The sequence below is a fragment of the Malania oleifera genome, chromosome 6 (assembly GCF_029873635.1).
Source record: "Malania oleifera isolate guangnan ecotype guangnan chromosome 6, ASM2987363v1, whole genome shotgun sequence".
Taxonomy (NCBI): Eukaryota; Viridiplantae; Streptophyta; class Magnoliopsida; order Santalales; family Ximeniaceae; genus Malania; species Malania oleifera.
In genome coordinates this window covers 42,088,847-42,111,651 of record NC_080422.1, presented here as the reverse complement: position 1 = coordinate 42,111,651, position 22,805 = coordinate 42,088,847, and the positions used below count along the sequence as shown (strand labels likewise).

The 22,805-nt window shown below is 37.8% G+C and overlaps 1 protein-coding gene across 1 annotated transcript in view; it reads right to left on the bottom strand.

Moving 5' to 3' along the window:
- Nucleotides 1-22,805, bottom strand: part of LOC131157507 (GATA transcription factor 28-like) — a 52,052-nt gene that overhangs the window by 7,780 nt on the left and 21,467 nt on the right. The window contains exon 5 of the mRNA XM_058111715.1: nt 15,807-15,912. Within this exon, the coding sequence (XP_057967698.1) occupies nt 15,807-15,912 (106 nt within the window). The remainder of the gene's footprint in view (nt 1-15,806; nt 15,913-22,805) is intronic.

Below are 22,805 nucleotides of genomic sequence, written 5' to 3'. Positions count from 1 at the left end.
AACTAAAATTTGTCAAACCCTATACATGTAAACTAAATATATGCTAACTGTACAAAATAATGAATTGAAATATAAGGAAATAAATGTGGGCTGAAGTAAGGAAAGAAATCTTTTGCTTTGCTGTTTGCTGTTCCGTTGACAAGTTCAGGAGACTAGGATTAGATTAGCAACTTGGAATATAGAGGCACTATGAGTAAAAACATGAAGATAGTGGATACAATGATTAGAAGAAAAATTAATGCAATATTCCTTCAAGAAACTAAGTGGGTATGTGAGAAAGCTCAGGAAATTGAAAATCAGGATTCAAACTTTGGTACATTGGAAAAGAAAAAGATAAGCAAGTGGTAAGAATCATTATAGACAAAGACTTAAAAAAAAATGTTGTAGATGTCAAAAGAGTAGGGGATAGAATCATAAAAATCAAGATGGTCTTAGGTCAAGAGATAATAAATGTCATTAGTACTTGCACTCCTCATATAGACTTAGTAGAAAAACCTTAAGAGACAATTTTGGGAAGATACGAATTGTATTATACAAGCGATATTAGGAAGTGAAAAAATATTTATAGGAGTTGATTTGAATGGACACATTAGAAAGGATAATAAACGTTATGAAAGGATACAGGACATGGATATGGAGATAAAAATGAGTCTGGGGATATAATCTTAGATTTTGCCACGTTATATGATTTTATTACATTGAATAATTGCTCTAACAAGAGAAGAACACTTAATAACCTTCAAGAGTGGACAAAGTAGAAGTCAAATAGATTTATTCTTAATTAGGAAGGTAGATTGTTTATCATGTAAGGATTATAAAGTTATCCCAAGTGAAAGCGTAACTACATAACATAGAGTTTTAGTGTCATATGTATTAAAAAATGAAAGAGAAAGGATAATATAAATCAATGCATGAAAACTAGGAGATCGAACCTAAAGGGAGAAAATAAAATACAATTTAAAGATAAATGTTCAAAGATGGTAATTGGACAATAGAGGATGGTATAGACACAAACACTCTTTGGAGTAAAATAGCTAGCTCTATTAAAAAGTAGCAAAAGAGATTTTAGGTGAATCAAGAGTAAGATTCTTGAATAGCAAAGAAAGTCGGCGAGGGGTTCAAGATGTCCAAAAAACTACAAAGACGAAAAGAATTTAGTATAAAACATGGAAAAAATGAAGAAACATGGAAAACTTTGAAAAGCATACAAAGGTGAGGAAAGAGCAAAAAAGGCCATTACGATTCTATTTTATCACCAATCCAATCACTGTTTACGTTTCTTTCACTACAGTTGTTTCATTAAATATAGCAATATCCGTTGTAGCGCATCTGAAGCTAAACATAGATTATTTAATAATTTATATGCTAGATTAAATACAAAAGAAGGAGAAAGAGACATTTAAACTTGCTAGAGCTAAAGGAAAAAAAAGCAAGGACTTAGGTAATGTAAAATGTATAAACTCAGAATGATATTGTCCTGGTTAAAGAAGAAAACATAAAAGAAAGGTGACGAAGTTACCTTACTATTTATTGAAAACCAAGTAGAAGGCTTAAATCTAGCATTGACAAATGAGATAAAGGCTAAAAATATGAGATTTATTTGCAAAAATAGAAGTTGATGAAGTTAAATTTGCATTAAAAAAAGATAAAAAATGAAAAAGCTATAGGATCGAATAACATCCCAATTAAAGTTTGGAAATGCCTAGGTGATAATAGAATTATATGGTTAACAAATTTATTTAACACAATTATAAAAACTAAGAAACTACCAAACAAATGGAGGAAAAAAACTTTAATACCCATATATATATATATATATATATATATATAAAAGAGATATTCAAAATTCTAATAACTATCGTGGAATCAAAAACTTTCATATAATGAAATTATGAGAAAGGGTAGTCGAACAAAGATTAAGGTTAGTCTCAAAAAATCAATTTGGTTTTATACTTGGGAGATATACTATAGAAGCTATATATCTTTTAAGAAGATTAATGGAAAAGTTTAGGAAAATGAAAAGGAGCTTGCATATGGTTTTCATTGACTTAGAGAAAGCACATGAAACAGTATTTAGCGAAGTTATATATTGGGTGTCATAAAAAAAAAGGGCATATGTAGTAGGTATATTGACATCATTAAGGATATGCACGATGGAGTAATGGCTAACGTTAAGAGTACGGGTAGAAAGGCTAGGGAATTCCCAATCACAATAGGTGTACATCAAGGAGCTGCTTTGAGCCCTTATCTTTTTTCCTTTGTGATGGATGAACTTACTATCAGTATCCAAAATGATCTTCTATGGTGTATGTTGTTTGCAGATGATATTGCTTTGATTGATGAAACTAGGGGTGGAGTAGAATCTAAGTTAGAATTGTGGAGGTAAGTTTTAGAATCTAAAGGTTTTAGGATAAGTATAAATAAGATAGAATATATGAAATGTAATTTAAATCATAGTAGCATGAATATTGGAGAAAAGGTTAAGCTTGATGGTCAAGAAATCAATGACACTAGTAGACTTTAATACCTTGCATCTATTATGCAAGCTCAAGGAGAAATCGAAGAAGATGTAATGCATAGACTTAAAGTAGGTTGGGTAAAATGGAGAAGCGTTTTCAGTGTGATGTGTGATTGTAGATACCTTTAAAATTAAAAAAGGAAGTTCTATGAGACGACTGTAACACCAGCTATGCTGTATGGATCAAAATGTTGGGTGATTAAGAAACTACATATCCAAAAAGTATAAGTTGTCAAGATGAGAATGCTAAGGTGGATGAGTGGTATAACGCTAAAAGATAAACTAAGGAATGAACATATTTGTGGTAAGTTAGGCGTAACACCTGTAGAAGATAAGACAAGGGAGGGATGACTTAAATGGTTTGGGAATCTACAACATAAGCCAAATAGTGCGCCAGTAAAGAGAAGTGAGCTAGTTATTGTGAGGGGCAGTACAAGGGGTAAGGGTAGACCTAAAATAACTTAAAATGAAATAGTGAGTAAGAATTTAATAGCCCTGATTTTTTCGGAATAAATTGTCCATCATCGCGTAAATTGGCCGAAAAGGATTCATATAGCCAATCCCACCTAATGGGACTTAAATCTTGGTTTTTTGTTGTTGTTGTATTTTTACTATTGTACCCTCTATTAGTTTTATGTAGAGAAGAAGTAGTTACAAGGTTATTTTAGGAATTTGAAAAACCGAGCAAAGAATAATTTTAGAATTGGGAATCCCTAAAATTTTAAACACTTTAACCACCTACTTTTTCAAGCAACACTACTGCCTCAAACACACCTATGTTTTCCTCCCACGAAATCCAAAAATCAGTAAAAGTTTAAATGCCTACTTTTGCTGATCCATAAACCCTTATGCCCATCTAAACCCTAAACCAATAACTCCAAAGTCTCTACAATTGCCTAAGAGAAACCCAAGTTCCAAAGTGGTTAAATTGGGATAACCAACGTCCAACGTGCCACAACTCCCTAAACAACCTACGATAGAGAAGAAAATGGTTAGTTGTCTTAGGTTATGTTTGGTTAGTAGAACTGAATAGTCATTACATAGACATGTAATAGTTTGCAATAGAAAAAGTAGTGCCATTTTGAAGCAAATGACATGCAAAAGTTTGTAAATTCCAATTAATATAAAATAGAGAATGAATGATTATTCCCACTTATTACCATGGGAATGTCCATATTCCATCTTGGTTTGGAAAATACCAACTTTTCAATAGGCATTTGCTTAAGAATGATACTATCTACTTTTTGTAAACTAATATATCCCCATGCAATAGCTATTTTGTTCCCATTCTTTTCCATTATGTGAAGCAAATGCAGCATCAATTTTTTCCAAAAGCAACACTTGTTAAAAAGAAGCATCAACTTGAAATTATTTAGTGTCAAAATCCTCACGAAGGAGTTTATAGAAGGGGGTCACAGAAAATAGAAGACAAGCAAACCTAAGTGATGGTAAGCAATACTTGTACACTCATGCTGAATCCCCATGGGGTGAATCTAGAACGAACTTAAATTGTGGCAGACTCTGCTGCAGATTGCATTGCCAAATCAGCCCATCAGTCGTCTACGTTTTTAGATAAGAGAAAAATTCTGGGGAGAGGATGTTCCCACCGATTAACCCAATCAAAGCAACTGAATCACTCTCCACGATGGCACAATCACATTTCTGAGACCCAGGTCCCAAGCTAGCCTTAACCATGTCAAATTGCCCACATTTCAGCCCGTCAATTGGAGCATCACCCAAGATTAAAAACAAATCCAGCCGCCCAGATTCCAAAAGAATCCCTAACAAGGCAACCAGCTCTAGGAGCCCCAGAATTGCCTTTGGAACAACCATCAACAATAGCTTGACCAATTAGGCAGGGGCAAGTCCATGAAGTAGAGTGATCCACCTTCAGGATGCTTGGTCTCTCTGCAGTAAGCTACTGTCTGACTTTCATTGTACCTTCAGTAATCTCTAAACTTGCCATTTTACCAAGGCATACCAAAATGGTTGAATTGAAGTTTTAATTACTATTCCCTGCACAACATTTCAAGACAGAAAAGCATGGACCCCCCATTTCCCAACACAAACTCCAAATTCTGCCAAAAGTCCACCTAAGTCTTCCTTACAGATCCCTAGGTCCTCGGCATTCCACCCATTCCAATCTAGACCATTCTCAGCTTCCATAGCATGCACCTGTTCCAATCTAACTCATCGTTTCAAACTTCCAATGTGCTTCCTATACAGATGCTCCCTTTCAAGTACCAAATTTCAATCATGATGCACCAAAAGGCATAAAATTGCTTTCCTAGAATAAATGATTGTTTCCAAGAAAGCATAATAATTTCGCTAAAAAATCTAAATAATACAGTTGTTGAGGGTGGGGGCAATTGTGCCCCTACTATGTTGGTCCCGACCCCTAGAGGACCTCCTCTATTTTGAGGCAGGAGTTAAAAATATTTTTGGGGGGGGAGGGGGGGAGGGGGGGGGGGGGGGGGGCGGTGAACAGATTTCATTTGTGAAACTGCAGCTGAATCTGTGCAGCATCTTTTGTTGCATTGCATTTGCACTCCTTGGCTGTGGAACCTAGACTACTCTATTGTATGAATCATGTGGATTTCTTTGCGATTGGCAAGAGAAGAGTTATGAGCCTAAAAGAGTATATAATGTGCTAAAAAGAAAAACATCATCTTGTGAATCCTTCTCAAAATTTTTTGGGATGATGTGGAAGGAGAGTAATATAAGAGACTTTAGGGGAGTAAGTTGCATGGTGTAGGCGGAAAACATTGATCTGTTTTAAGGAGAATTGGGTTTGCCTAGACTCTTTGGATGCCTTCTTTACTTACCTCTTTAAGGAGTTCCAGTGGAATGAGGAAGCTAAGCAATGGATGAGTAGTTCAGTTTTTCTCAAGTTTTGGTTATTTCATTCGGGAGGAATGCTTGGAATTTTAGGGGGCCTATTTATGCCTTCACAATAGCTTTGCTGAAGAATTACTTCTCTTGCTTCTTACAAACATATGCTTCAAGATATTTCATGGCAGTGTGCTTTCCTGACTTTCAATGGAACATGCTAGCTTTCTTGAGCCAATGATGTCTTTTCCCTTAGCTTTTAATTGGTTCTTTCTTTCGTCTTATCCTCCCTGTAACTCACTTAGCTCTTAATTAATTTCTGATTTTATAAAAGAAAATAAAAACGAAATAAAAAAAATCTTTTAGTGATAGGAAATTTCTCCGCTGGTAGATGATTTTGGTCTTGCATATGGGTTGGCCACAACCTGCACCACCCCCAAAAGGTGGTGCTCACTATGACCATTTTCTTGATTCTTTTACTTTTTATTTTTCTATTTTTTAAGAGAAACTTAACTATTAAATATTTCTTAAAATAATAAAAAAAAATAATAAACTTTCTTATTGCAAAATAACATTCAACCAAACCAGTAAAAGACATTTCCTAAGTAGACAAATGACTACAAAGCTTAGCATCGAACTATATCAATATTTTAATTACCAAAATACACTTCAATGGATGGTAAAATTCCAATACAACCAAAGCCTTCCCTCCTCAGCCTTCATCAATGAGATTGTTTACTAGTGCTGGGAAAAAAATTCAAATCTTTTATACCTAATATAACAGATAGAATAGCATCAATTAAAATCCCATCCAAAACAACGTTTCATTTGCTCCACAGCAATTATTAGAACATAACGTTAATTTCACTTTAGAAAGACGATTCCTTAAGTGATACATATAAACACGATTGGTTCTTAAACCTCAGGATTTGTCTCAATTTATTCCTTATATTTTTTAATAGAATCAATTTCATCATTTCATTTCCTATAAGTATCTAGTTGGTCCTTCCATCCAAAATTTGCAGCCAACTCCTAGCACTAATGATAAACTAAAGGAGAAAAAACAGCTGATAAATGGTAATATTGACCTTCAATACATAAGAAAGAGAGACCAAAGGCCATCTTGTTTCAGCTTGGTCAAGACCGACTGATGTAGGACAAGAAGCAAGACCTTGGGAAGATCCTTACTGGAGAATAACTTAGAAGAATTGGGTCAAGGGATTTTTGGGCTTAGTTAATAATTAAGTGTGATTAGTTTAATTATATAGGATTATGTGTATTTGGGGACTTGTTAGTAATATTTGTGTATTGTAGGGATATATTTGTAATTTCATCTAATCTTATGGGTATATGTGCATGTTAAAGGTATTCTTATAAATAGCAAGCAAAAGTCTCACGGTCCAACTATTTTCACACCTTTGTGAAAGAGCCGTACGGCGCTAACTAAAGCACTCTTGCTTAACTAGCCAGCCAATCGTTTACCAACATTCATCCACGAAACACTTTCATTAACATTCAATCAAATGGCAGTGGAAACAGTAAGCAATCATGAAAGCAGTGGCAAGCAAGCAGTAAACATTGAAGCAACACAATTCATCGACAACACCTCCATTGACATTGCGTGTTTAGAGAGGGAGGCAAGTAAGCTAAACATGTTAACAATAGCTAGTGAGTTTTACAAGAGTAATGAACACTCACCCTCTCCTAAAGAGGTTTTTATGTAAATATCATCTTGACACTAGGAAACGTCAAAGTGACCAAGGAGTCATGCTGCCTTATTTGGCATACAAAGAAACTACTAGCAGAAAATAACCTTACATTAGTATTTACATGATGAAAACTCATCTCAAGCACACGAGACAAGCAGTCACAGGCAAGCATAATGCCCTGAACAAGCTTAGCTAGTGACACTCCCCCACTTATGCAGTCGACGTCCTCATAGACTTTGGCACTAGGTACACTTCAACTTTGTCCACGAACGGTTGCATATCTTCCATAGAAATCCAGCTGATTTCTTCATCACCATGGCATTTCCACTTCATTAGGAACTCTTGCCCCTTCTTCCTTGAGGATATGAACTCTCTGTTTGCAAGGATATCTTCAACATCACGTCTGTCAGATTGCACTGTCTTCAACTCTGCTCTGTTTAACTGACTTTTGCTCAGATCGTCTATGTCAGCGTTGAACGGCTTGAGGCAGCTGACATGAAACACATGAGGCACTAGGTTGAAGTGCCGCGGTTTTCTCTCCTGATCTGCCCACTTCTTCATCTGCTTAGAAGCTTTCTTCAGATAGGCTCGCAAATCTCTGCATTCTGTCTCCATTCTCTGGTGAAGATGTACACCCTAGGAATCTTTCCTCTGTATGGCTCGCTCACTGTGTGAGGTAATAGCGGTTGCTAGCCTGTAACAAGCTCAAAAGGGCTCTTGTTGGTTGTTGAGCTCCTTTGGGCATTGAAACATAATAGAGCCACATCAAGTAGTTGCACCCAATTCTTCTGGTTGTCATTGATGAAATGGCACAAGTACTCTTCCAGTAGCTCTCTAAATCTCTCTGTCTTTTCGTCTGTTTGTCGGTGAGAACTCGAAGAGATGTCAAGATGTGAACCGAGGAACTTGAAAAATTCTATCAAGAAGTTGTTAGTGAATAATAAGTCTCGGTCACAAACAGTGTCTTGGGGAACACCCCAATATTTCACAACATTCACAAGGAACAATTGTGTTGTCTCCTCTGCCGAACAATACTTTGGTGCAGTTATAAACGTACCATACTTCGAAAACCTGTCTATAACCACAATCATAGACCTTGTATCTCCCACTCTGGGCAGGTTGGTGAACTTTCCCACAGTTTGGACGGTACTAGCAAGGACTTCCGCAACCCTACAATCTTCCTCTGCTCCTCCTTGTCTGTTGGCAAGTGAGACAAGTCCGGGTATAATCAACCACATCATCACGCATGTGCGGCCAATAATACCTCTACTCCAATAGTCCTGTCATTGGAGTCATTCTCCACGAATAACCATCAACAAACTTCCTGTAATAGTTGGCAAGGCCAAGAAAGGAACGCAACTCCTTCACTATCGTGGAGATCTTCCATTCTTGAATTGCCCTTACCTTCTTCATACCTCTCCAAATACGACCTTGTTCAATCACATGACCAAGGAATTTGTTGCTCCACTGAGTGAAAGAACACTTCTCTTTCTTCACATACAAACTATTTCCCTTCAGGCTATCAAACACCTTCCGTAGATGCTCTTTATGTTTCCTATGAAACAATACCGACGCTCCTAATGGCGCTTTGGAAGGGCGAACACATCCCGCTTCCAACTCATCAAGTTGTTTCCCCAACTTTGCTGACTCTGGAGGGGGCGCCATCCGATATGGCCCTTTTGCAGCTGGTTTCATTCCTAGCAACACCTCGATCCCATGCTCCAATTTCCATCGTGAAGGAAAGTTGTGAGGTAGCTTATTCGGCATCACCTCCTGCTACTCATCCAACACTGCTTGGATGGTCGTAGACACTAGCTCTTGGCTACTTGTTCATCTACCACCATCGTGGCTAGATGCATCTGCTCACCCCTTCTCAATCCCTCATTGAGTTGCATGGTTGAAAGGGACTTCCCATCGTCTCCTTTCATTGCAATGACTTGCACCATGCACGAGTGATCTCCCATCAAACACAGGAAACCAGTCGAAGGCATTAGCACTGCCTTTGTCCCCCTTAGGAACTCCATTCCCAAAATGACTGGAAAGTCATCCAATGGCACCATTGTGAAATTCGAATGAGCTTCCCACTATCCAAGCTTCACAGTCACTTGCTTGGCTACTCCTAGAGTAGGCTAGGCTACAGAATTAACTGGTTTCATGTGTCCTATACTCTTCTCTAAGGATAAGTTGAGTCTCCATGCTTCCAGTTGCGAAACAAAATTATGAGTAGCCCCGGTATCTACCTTAGCGCGGGTACTCTTCCCATTGATCCTCAAGTCCACACACATTAGCCCTTTTGCTCGTGTAACTTTTGGTGCTTTTGTCTGCTTTTCCAATGCGTTCACCTGCCGAATTGCACCCATCCTCAGGGTATCATCCTCTTCCCCATCACTTTCCACCACTTGTCCCAAAGTGGAAGCTTATAAGGCATTGAGTAATCCCTTGTGCAGACACTCACTCACTTTGTGAGGTCCTCAACACAAGAGACATGAAATTTTACCCTTTCCATTGGTGTGAAACCCTCAAGACGACGAAGCTTCCTTTGAGGTTGATGCTTTGTAGTCGGCTCCCCCACTCTTGGGGCCTTTCTTGAAAGACTTTCCACTGTTTCCCTCTCCGCCAAACCCTTTGGACAAAGCGGTATTATCACCAGCGTAGTCAGTCAAGCGTTCTGCAGCAACTTGTGCAGTAAACAAGTCTTGAACTCTTTGGCTATGAAGTTCAGTTCTTGCCCATGGTTTCATCCCCTCTAGAAAATAGAACAGCTTGTCATTCTCCGACATGTCCTGGATATCTAACATTAAAGCAGAAAATTGTTTCACATAATCCCTTATTGACCTAGTATGCTTGAGGTCTCTCAGCTTTTTCCTTACATTATACTCAACATTCTTAGGAAAGAATTGGGCCTTGAGCTCTCTCTTCAAGAGTGCCCAACTATCCACTACACAACGTCTAGTTTCAATTTCTTTGTACTTGGTACATCACCACAGTTTGGCGTCACCAACCAAGTACATGGTCATACTATCCACTTTTGCTTGTTCTGAGGCCATCCTCAGAGCACGAAAGTACTGCTCCACATCAAACAAGAAGTTCTCTAACTCCTTGGCATCACAGGCACCCCCATGTGTCATGGGTTCTGGTACCTTGGTCTTGCTAACTCTCAAAGTGTTGGAGTTCCCCATAGCAAGAACCATCAAATTCATCTTTGCATCCAGATCAACCATCCGCGATTGCAGAGTTTCCACTGTATGGAGAAAGTCCTCTGAGATGTCACCTAACAAACTTGCTTGATGCTTTTGTGATCCCATCACTTCATCAACAAGTTCTCGCTCATCTAGGCTACCTCCGCGGCCACAGTGTTGGCTGTTGCCTCATCCTGTGCTTCCAGCACGCTAATTCTCTTAAGCATTGTTTGGTGCCATGGTCACTTACCAAAGCTTTCCAAATCCCACAACAAAGGTAATTGAATTCCCAATACGAAGCTCTAAAACCAGGTGTCATGGTTCGACTATTTTCACACCTTTGTGAAAGGGTCGTGCAGCGCTAGCTAAAGCACTCTTGCTTAACTAGCCAGCCTATCGTTTACCAACATTCATCCACGAAACACTTTCATTAGCATTCAATCAAATGGCAGCGGAAACAGTAAGTAATCATGAAAGTAGTGGCAAGCAAGCAGTAAACATTGAAGCAACGCAATTCATTGACAACACCTTCATTGACATTGTGTGTTTAGCGAGGGAGACAAGTAGGCTAAACACGTTAACAATAGCTAGTGAGTTTTACAAGACAGATGAACACTCATCCTCCCCTAAAGAGGTTTTTATGTAAATATCATCCTGGCACTAGGAAACATCAAAGTGACAAAGGAGCCATACTGCCTTATTTGGCATACAAAGAAACTACTGGCAGAAAATAACCCTACACTAGTATTTGCATGATGGAAACCCATCCCAAGCACACGAGACAAGCGGTCACAGGCAAGCATAATGCCCTAAACAAGCTTAGCTCGTGACAAAAAGCCATGTAGGGGTAGTTGTTGAATTTGAATTGAGAAAATGAATGTGTTGTCCCCTAGTATCTCCTCTCTTCCCTCTTCTTACTTCCCTTTACCTCCTTTCTATCTCTCATGGCTGCAGATCATTGATGCTGTCCTGCATAATCCACAGTAGAACAAAGTCCACATTTCAAGTTTTTGATTTTTTCTCTAATTAAACTTGATCAAAGTTTCAGTGTCACAACTATGAAAAACACAAATGTTTCAATAGTGGCCATATCTATATCGGACAGCAATAGTTCTTGCTTACTGCCCTTGTTACCAGTGTTGTGTAAATTGGAAACTTAATCACATTGATAGGCCTCCCTATTTGTTTATAATGTGCGTCATGTACATCTCAATTACCATGATATCCCCTCATCAACTCTTGTTACAAACACACAGCAGTAATACTAAATAACTGTACAAAGACTCCCCTCAAGCTGGAGCATAGATATCATATGATTATAGCAAGTTACAAATGGATCTAAACCGACTACCACCTGAGGGTTTTAGTGAATAAATCAGAAAGTTGGAATTCTGATGTCACAGGAGTGTTTGTCATGAGCTTCTGCGCAAGTTTCTCATGAACAAAGTGAATCAACATTAATCCAATTCATCTGTGCCCATGGAAGGCTGGGTTGGAAGCAACATGAAATATGAATAGGATCTTGATCATCGCACATCAACTCAAAAGGTTGGCAATATGGAAAACCAAGTTCTTTCAACATGTTCTTTAGCCAAACCAGCTCAACTTTAATGCCAGCCATCGCAAGAAAATCTGACTCAGCACTCGACCAGGCCACCAAAGTTTGTCTCTTACTCCGCAAGAATAGTATGACACCAAATTACCAGCAACAAAAACATAGCACCCAGTTGTGGATCTTGTTTGAAATGTGACCTAGACAATCTGCATACATATATCCTTGAGAACACGAGTGTGACCCCAACCCAAGTATATATAGACCTCTCCTAGGTGCACCTTTAAAATATCTTACAATACGAATGACTGCATCCTAGTCACTTGTTCGAGGAGAACCAAGAAACTAGCTCATAACACTTGTTTGAAAGATATATTCGGTTGAGTGTGAGATAGTTTAACTTTCCAGCGAATCTTCTGTATCGTCGTCCAGGGTTAACAAACAAATCACCCACCCCTGGCAGTAATTTTCTATTAGTATCTATGGGTGTATCAACTTAGGATTCCAACAGGCAGTGTCATCTAAAGGTCTAACGCATAATTCCTCTGTGACAAAATGGTCCCTATATGATAGAAATGCTAGGCGTGTGGCTGCTATCACCATCTTTAGATCTCTTGGATTGAGAGGAATGCTAGGATTTTTAAAGGTTGTTCAACCTGGTCACAGATTTTATGGGATAGAGCCAACTTCCTTGGCTCCTTTCGGGTGCACTCATTAGATTTCTTTTGAGGACTATTGCTGTCCAACCTCATAAGAGACTTGAGGGCAGTGCCTTCGTGATGGTTATTTGCATAGTTTTCTCTGTTTTTCTTTTCTGTAATATAGTTTTCCATGCTTTTCTAGTTTTCTGGGGAAGGACTTCTTGTCCTAAATCATGTATTTTGGTTCTCAATTCAATGAGCCCATTATGCAACCAGCATAATCCTACTGGTGGATGTTTCTCTTTTTGGATAATAAAAAAATTTATTAAAGGACAAAACAAGGTACAACAAAAGGAGGACAAGATGTTCTTCAAAAAGCAATGAGCAACAACCATAGAAATTAAAGCCAGCTCCCTTACAATCCCTTTGAAAGTCAGACAGCAACAAACCCCAAACAATCCAAAACCAAAATAATGGGCCCTAAAGGATCATGGTTATCAAAATCCCGATCTGGATCGTGTGATTTTACAACCAGACTTGCCTAATTGATCCCGATTTTAAGCAGAATCATAATCAAGTAGGATCCCAGCAGAATCTTCAAAGCTGTCTTCCTTCTAAATTGAAAGCTCGCTAAGAGCTTAGAGTTCTTGATAGGCAGATATTAGATTGTCTATCCGTAGGTTCGGACTATTCCTCCTCTAGGAAGAGTAGAGGCCAGCGGAGAGCTTTGAGATCAGCAGAGAGCTTCAACAAATAGGGAGTTGCACAGTCAGGCTGAGAGCTTAAAGTAGAAGGCTTGTAGCATTGATGCATTACCTTTGTGATTTTTTTTTCTTTCTTCCTCTTCTTTTTCTCTTATTATCGGCAAGCCAAAGATGTATCTTTTTTCCCAGAGCAGAGAGCATATAGCTTTCCTTTTTCTTTTTTATTCTTTGCAACTAACAAAAAGTTCTTCCTTCAACAAAAAGCTTTTTTTTTTCTTCTTTTTTCCTCTCTCTTTAAAAAAAAAAAAAAAGAATTTCTCCTCCTCCTCCTCCTCCTTCTCCTCCTCATCTTCCTCCTCCTCCTGCATCTTATGGTATGATGACAAAACCACAAAAACTGAGAAATTTACATCAATTCACTGAATTGAGATTAGCAATCTCATCTTCCTTTTTCACTTCATTCTGTTTGCTTTTCTTTTTAATTAAAATTATTAAATAAATAAGCTAACAACAGTATGCCCTTTGCAGTTCAGACTATTCAGATTTTTTTAGGACACCATAAGTAGAATCTAACAATCCATGATCTGATCCTATGGACCCTCCCAACGATCTTATGTAGGATCCTGATTTCAACAACCTTGTAAAGGAAGCCAAAAACACAGCTCTATCCCATAACAGATAAGGAGGGGTTGTGTGACCCTTCACGGTTCTCCATGCATCTACATCCAAAGGGTCAACAAGATGGCAAAGGATGCAAAACGCCATATAATGCAGCTCTTCCTATTTAAGCCAAAACTCCAATGTTTCATGAGCAAGAGATCTCCCAGATTTCAAGGTGCCACCCAGACTTCACCGAAACAAGAGGAGAGCAGTCCGAAGGTGGGTTGCCACTTGACAATGGAGGAAAAAGAGGGCACTCATTTCATTGAACCTGCAGCATTAGGCACATATCAGGACTGTGAGAAGGTAGGGTCTTCTCATCTGTAATAAATCATGCGTAATAATTTTCTTGAGTCTCACAGTTCATATGAAGGTCTGAATCTTGAAGAAACCTCCTTTGCCTTTCAAATGATGTGGCTCCAAGGCATGAAACTGGGAGAAGGGGATTTTAAGAGGTGTAAAAAAAAAGATTTTGAAGAAAAGAGACATGTCACCCTCCCAAACCATTTTATCATCCCTATTGAAAGGAGTAAAACAAACCAACACAGTACACAAGGTGGGAAGCTCGTCGATCTCTCTTCACTGACTTTCCTAAAAAAATGAAAGCCTCACCCTCAGGAAAACAGAAAAAAACTGATAGGTATGTTGTGAAGAGGAAAAAGCTTAAACAAATGAGGCACCGACAACTCCAAAGAGTTTTCACCCACTCAAACGTCCTTCTGAAACCTAACCCTATTGCCATTACCCACTCTGAAACAAGTAAGAGGGAAAGAACATATATGCAACCTGGGAAACAAACTTTTAGGGCCTTGAATGAGAAATAATGCCCCTACCTCTGAGTACGACGATAGAATACAAAGTGATATACTGCATAAAATTGAAGGCCAAACTCAAGTACCATGGCACCAAACCATGCTCTAGGAGAATGCTTTAGACCACATACAAGATTTTTGAGCCAACAGACTGCTGCTGACTCCCCCCTAAGCAATAAACCCTTGTGGAGTATATTCTTTGGTAATAAGATGGGCCTTTAGGCAAGCATAGAGCCATCAAGATTGACCTTCAGTGTACACCTAGTGACGTTCAACCACAGACTCATCAACAGAATACGTACCAATTTTCAAGTATCACAGTCTTGAAAGGCACACATCTCTTCAATGATTGCAACCCTCCACACAGATTTGGATAAGGCTTTAGATACAAATTTGGGAAGGGAAACAAGCAATAAAGTGATAACAAAACAATAGAATAAGGGTGACAAGAAATCATAACAAAGTTAGAGATAGAATGCTGTAGCATAAGGGTGACAAGGAATCATAACAAACAAAATTAGAGATAGAATGCAGGGGATAGGTGCGTTTACCTTTTCAAATAGCACTAGGGCGGTCAATATCATAGGACAAGAATCATGTCCTTGCCACATCATATCTTCATTTTTCAAGAGTTATAGTCGCTTGTTAGGAGATATTTTCCCTTAATATTTCATTTTTCCTTAAATTTTTACTATCATAGTTAGAAATTAACTACAAATTTGGATGGAAAAACCAACTATTGACTTATACTAAATGTAAAGATGATATATATGCAACTAAAAATGTAAGGAATAAATTTAAACAGCCTAAACTGCAAGGATCAATCATGTTAAAGCTCCAGTTGCTTTGGCTTTTTTTCTTTTTTATTAGTGGAGGATGATATATCCCCATTTTTTATTTCATGCCTTCCCCCTCTTAATATAATAGTGCTAATTCAAAATTATTCTTTGAACATAATTAGAAATGTGGATGTGTGTCAACACAATTATCATAAACATATTAGCAATAAGCAAGATTCTTTGTTCACTATAATGCTAAAAAATGAGGGGAAGCATCTCTCTGATTAGAACTGCCACGTGCAGCTGAAAATAACTTCCACTCATTGCAAAACACACTCTAATATTTACAATCACAAAACAATTAAGAGAATGATCCAAGAAACTAAAGCCGCATATTTTGGATATAAAAGCTTCAACATTCACCTTGTTTGCCCACATAAGTCCGCATGCATTGCAAAGGGTCCTTGGTCCATCAGGTCCACGACGCATCATTGGGGTAGATTTCTCATTGATGCCACAGTGCCGACAACTGAAATAAATTTAACGGCTAAATATTTTTTTTATATAAACAAACAACTGCACATACCAAGACATATTTAACAAAATAGAACATATGATGATTACTAGAAACTTGTTCTGTGTATTTTAAATACAATTCAAAATTCAAAAAACTGCTATCATAACTCCTGAAAGTCTGACATGCTTCCTAAATATATTTTTTTCAACTAATTTTTTAAATAAAAAAATAAATTCATTTAAAATATAAATAAGAACAAGAAGAGGTAGATAAGATATCCTCCATTAAAGGTAGTGTTGCCTTCCAATCATTTGAATATCAGACCGCAACAATCTCCCCAAAACCCCAAAAGAATGTGCCCCAAAAAGAAGTAAAAAAAAAAAAGGCTTTTTCCCCAAGAAAAAGCAGAGAAGTTCTCTAGTCTTTGAAAATTCTTGCATTCTTTTAAGCCAAAGAACAACAAAATAGCAAACACTACACAGCTCCAAATAAATCCTCCTTGTTTTACTCCTCCCAAAACCAAAAAATTCAACAACAAAAAATCAAACACATTTTACTGAGCTACCCAATACCAACCAGAACAAGAGAACAAACAGTTCCACAAGTACCTCGCCACCAGACAATGAAAAAAAAGACAAACATTAGTCTCGTTTGCCCATGGCACTGCATACAAACGTCTGGACTAAGAACTTTATGAAGTATCTTATTCTGTAGCAAGTCATTTGTATTAATCCTATTAAGAACAAGCATCCAGGATCTTGAAAGGAATTTGTACTTCCCAATTGACTTTGTCCAAGATCTAGGAAGACTGTATAAAATGATTTAAGTAAAACCCTGAAGAATCCCCAGCCCTCAAACTTACATCCTAAAGTAGAAAAAAGAGAATCCAACACACCCAATAAAAAGGTAAGCTCATCAATCTCTCATTGAGACTCCTAAAGAAATCGATATCCCAAGAAAAGATCCCCCCTCAAAAAGATAGAAAGCTGAATTGATGTGTTATGAACAAAAGAAAGTCTGAACAAACACAGAATCAACAGCTCCAATAATGTCTCACTCTCACCCATCCCAAGTATCCTTACAGAACTGAATTCTATTACTATACCCACTTTAAAGTGACCAAAGGGAAAGAAAAGAGAAGCTATCTAGGAAACAAACTTCCAGAGGCTTGCATGGTTAATGTTGCCACATCCTTAGTATCCCACCCATTCTGATGCATTACATACTTGCTTTTAATAACATAAAGCCATAAGGGATTAGACTCTAAAGGGAACCTCCAGAAACATTTTCCAACTAAAGATATGTTCCTAGAAACCACATTGCCAAACCTCAGTCTCCACTTAGATTTTTATCTCCTTACATCATCCCAATTAACAAGATGATATACCCTCCCAAAATCAAACTACGAGAAATCTCTCATAATTCTGTCCATGGTCTCAACCACTTTAGTAGGAATTCTAAAAAGGGATAAAAAATAAATAGGAATATTGTTCAAAAGGGAAGCACTAATAAGAGTGATGGTGGCGACTAAAGAAAGGAAAGCCTTCTTCCAACCTTCTAATCTCCTCCCTATTCTATCAGACACAGGATCCTAAAAAGCATTTGACAAAGGATTGCCTCCTAAAGGATGACCAAGTTACGATACAGGCCAAACTAAGGAGTTGCAGCCAGCTAAAGACATGAAGCTCTCTAACTCCCTATTACTCATTGATATCTGCGAAACCAGTTCTGGAAAGATTTAAATTGAGCATCAGAATCTTCTAAAAAAATTCTTAACAAAAGACCTTGCAGAACTTCTTTGACGCTCAGGAAAAAAAAAATAGTATCATCTGTGAATTGAAGATGAGAGAACGCCCCCTCCTCCCTCCGAACTGAAAGACCTTTAATCACCCAGAATCCTGAGCAGGAAGAACCTACTCCCCACCAAACTGAACAAGAAACATGATAATGGATCCCCTTCTCTTAACCCCCAAGAAATCTAAACCTAAAACATCCTCTAATATAATAACACTATATATTTCCAAGACCCTCAACGCTTTATCAAGAAAGCCCCAATTAACCATGCTATGTGCCTTTTCAAAATCCAATTTAAAAACGCACCCTTCTTCCTCCTCCTCTCATCCTAAACCACCTCATTAGCTGCCAAAATTGCACACAAAGTTTGTCTATTTATAACAAAAGCAGATTAAGCCACTGGCCAACAACATTATATCCCCAACTCCTTGAGTCTTCTCGACAGAACTTCAGTTAAAACCATGTAAAAGCCGGTCACTTACTAATTGGCCTAGAAACTTTCACCCTCCTGGACCTTTCATTTTTTTTAAACAAAGGAAGCAAATACAGAAATAGTACTTTTGTACACCACCACACTACGATTCCTAGAAAAAACGAACCATTGTAAAACCATTCAAACTCAGTGCTTTATCCCTATCCATGTCAAACACACCCACCTAACTTTCTATAATTCAAAAAGCCTCTCCGACCAAATTGCAGCCTCGACCTCCTCTCTATGGTCACCAATCCCCTCCACTGTTAAGCTATCCTTACAATCATCGGTCTACAACATTTTACAGAAATTTGTGATCTCAACCCCAATCTGTGTATGATCCCTGACCACCCTCTCTGAATCTAACTCCAACTCCTTAATAAGACTTTTTGGCCCCTCACTAGCAACCCCATGAAACAACCTAGAATTACAATCCTCTTCTTTAACCTAGCTAATCCTTGACTTTGGATGTCAACTCCTCTCTTCCCTCAATCGAATCACATTGAACTAGTCGTAAATATGAACCTTTCTAGATCTACGTGTCTCCTCCAACAAGCCTCACTCCTCCAGCCTATCCAAACTAGCGAGTTCAGATAAATATTTTATCTTTTCTTCTCCTTGATATTCCTGAACATCTCTTTATTCCAATCCTTTAGCTTGCTTTACAAACTTTAATTTTCTCATCACTTTAAAGCCTTCTGACCCCATAACATAGCACTCCTTCCACCAATCTCTATTGCAAAAAGAAGGGTGGGATAACCACTTGTTCTCAAACCTAAAAGAAATAGGGCCCCACCAAATAGGATTAGAATCCAAAAGTATTGAACAACAATCTGAAATGGGGCTGACCAACACCTCTTCCACAATATTTGGAAACAAGTCTTCCCAAGCATTGGTGAAAAGAAATTTATGACTGCAAGATGAAGCCTGTCTATCCCTGGAACTTGGAAGCCACCCAAGTAACATGTCTATTATTCAAAGGCACATTGCAGCCACAATGCCGAATGAAAAAGTCAAACTTCCTCAGCTACTAGTCGCCCTTGAGCCCCCTAACTTCTCCCTCGAGTTTTTAGTAACATTGAAATAACCCCCACCATCCAACATGAACTACAAAGACCAAACAAGCTAGCTGACTCTTCAAAAAAACTATTGCACTGAGAATGCTGTGTAGGACTATAAATGAAAGTAAACCACCACTCCCAAGTTCCCAACACCCCTAATCTCTAACAAAGACGACAAAAGAAAAAGACCTCAAGAGACCGTCTTTAAAGAAGACAATTTTGGTATCCCAAGACACCATATGGCCCCAAAGGCTCCTAATGAAGGAAAAGACACCCACTCTTTAAATCCAGAATTCCAAATACTCCTAAAAAAAGGGTATCTATCTCCCCTAGCTTGGTCTCCTTTAAAGAAAAATATTTGAACTAACTCTAATTATTATTATTATTTTTTTATAATAAAAGAAGGTATATTAGATAGAGAAAAAGAAGTTACAACGGAAGAGGACAAGAAGTCCACCCCATAAAAATAAAATAAAATTAAAAAATTATAAATTAATAATTAATAATTGAACAAGAACCCCCTCTTCAATCCTTTTTCCTACATAATTTACCAAATACTTCAAGTAAGCTAATTCCCTTAGATCCTTTTTAGCTCTATTCTTACACCTATCAAAACACACTTCATTTCCCCTAGGATCACAACTTTAAATCCAATTTGTCCATGAGATCTTGAACTTCTAAATCCTTCCTTGAAATCTCCTCCACTGGTGCTAGTAAAACAATGCCCTTGCACTGCATCTCATTAACCAAATCATCATTTTCAAATACAGGGACCCCTTCCAATCCTTCCAAAGGGGATAGATGCACATCTGATAAGTCCCCTAAAACGTCACTGGGATCAAATATCCGCGTTGTTCCCTAACTTCATCCAACAATAAACCCCCATCATAATCAAACTCACTTAGCCCATTGCTTTCATTATCTGATAAATCCCCCCATGTCATTACCTCCTTTCCTTTGCTAACCCCTCACGAGAATTTCTTGTCTTTTTCTTTGCATTTATGTCTTCCACAATACCTAACTCTCCTTCTAAATTCCCCTTTAAAATCTTCGACACAACCTCACCAAAGTGCTTTCTCTTCTCTTTGAACAATTTTTTCCATTCCCACACCCATGTGAGCAAACTTCCAACGAGTATAAATCTTTGGACTCTTATATTCCTTTGCCTTAACGTCTAAGGCATCAGATGACCTACCCAAAACACCATCACCTTTATAAACTTTGGCTGCAGCATCCTCTTGTCTCTCTGCAAAACAAGAATCTTCAACCACTTCAGCACTTTTAGTTATTTCTTTATTGTCATCACGAAACTTTTCTAAAATCGAGTTGCCGCTTCCCTGTAATCGCTCAACAATATAATCTATTCCATTTGAATCTTGGGGAGATGAAGAGAGACTTTGGCCTTCATTTACAGATGGGTGGCCTATTTGATTAATAAGCCCATTTTATATGAAAATGAGGCCCCTCCTTTTTCCATTAACCTGCCTAGGTCCAATACAATAAGCAATTATCCTAGCCCAGACTCTTTATCTTCCTCTTCCCCTACCCTAACCCTAGCCGCCTCAACTGGAGCTGCACCATCATCCAAAACCCTAGCTGCCATCAGCATGCCTGATTGCCTAAGAAATACAAACATGTGCCTTTGGCCAGATATCGTCTAGTGTCAGCTCCTTTGCAATCTTCAATTTGAGCTCGACCCCACATCGAATGCTCATATCATCTATCCTATTCGCAGCATCTTGCTTTCCTTGTTGGAACTTGCTTTCACAGCCTTCTCCTTCACCTACTTTCCCTTTTATCACCACCTGACTCCACTATCTGGGCTCTAAAGGCCTACCCACACCTACACCTCGCGATTGAAATCCAAACTCTTTGGCTTATTCGCAGAACTTGCTCGTGAAGTTGCACCAACCAACCCCTTTTGCTCCACCAAGGATAAACAAGAGAACATCTTACCATTTCAACAAATCCCTAACTCCAAAATTCCCCCACCCTAGTCCTCTTAATCAACATCCAAAACAGCATATTCGCCATTCACACCTTCTAAAAACCCCTCAGGCTAAACAAAATCTAGAAAACCATTGGAAAACTAGAGAACTGCCTCTTTTGGAAGTTTAATCCATCTATTTTGAGCGGGATTTTCCCCAAGCATGAAAAGAAATTGAATATCTCTCCCCTTGTCCAAACTCAAATCAAAGGTCTTCTCTTCAAAATGAATCGTGAACTTTGACTTCACCTGGTACATTCAAAGCCATAGAGAGAGAGAGAGAGAGGAAGGTGTTTCACACGAGAGAGAAACAACATAGCTAGGGCTCTTGACTAAGGGGATGAAACCATTCATTTTATGGACTAACTCTATTGACCAAATCTTTAACAATTCCTTTCTTTTCAACTAGAGGCCAAAACCTCTAACATTCTAAGAAAGAAGCTTCATTTAACCTCACCAAAGGCCCCGAAATCCTACTCTCTTTTTCATAATTAACTGAGAAAGCTAACCTAACCAATTCTCTACTCAATTTGTTGCCCTTTTCCTCTCTCCAATGCTCTCTTGTTTAAACGTAACCTCATGCCCATAGGAATCACCATATTATCTCCTAAATCATCAAGGGTTTCCTACAATCTTAACGCTAGTCACTACTCTATCATACATATCCTTAATAACCTTAATATATCTACTGCAAACTCCCTTCTTTTCTAAGACCCACGAAAGAAATTCTCTATATACTCTCATAGTCTTAAACTTCCACGAAATTGTCAAAATTTTCATTGAAATTTCTAATTTCCATCACCCTCGAAATCAAAATGCCAGTCGATTTCCATTTTGCATATTTTCCATCAAAATCTCAACAAATCATCTGAAATTAATCAAAATCTTGAAATTTTTGCAAAACTAATCAAAATTTTGACTATGCAATGAAATTTCCTCGAAATTCAAATGAGAGATTTAGGAGTGAGGTGAAGTTTCTCTCTTAATTTATTTTATTAATTTTTATCAAAACAAAAGATTATTACAAATGCTTGTAAAATTATATGAAAAAATAAACTTATAACAACATTTTATTTAACCATTCATTTCGAAATTATCATTATTTGTATAATAAATAATATTTAAATGATTTATGGATTCATTTGTATTAACTGAATATGTTTAATGCACACTATATTACAAATATGTCTTATACACACACTATATTACAACTTTTCCACCTCATACACAACATAGATGTATTTAACTTGTAATATATTAGTCCTAAGACTTACATTATTATGTCTATTAACCATTTCTAAAGTTTCACAAAGAATTTCATGCTTTACTACCGATTTCCATTAATTTTTTTAAATAGAAATTGAAATAAAAAATTTCGTCGAAAGTTCCATACTTTTGGAGCTTCGAAATCTGAATCGAAATTGAAATTTAAGGCCTTGGGTACTCTATCATAAGATTTCTCTCGGTCAATAAAAACCATATGCAAGTCCCTTTTCTTTTCCCTACACTTTTTCATTAAGCTTCTTAAAAGATAAATAGCTTCTGTTGTTGATCTTCTAGGCATAAAACCAAATTGATTTTCAGAAATCCT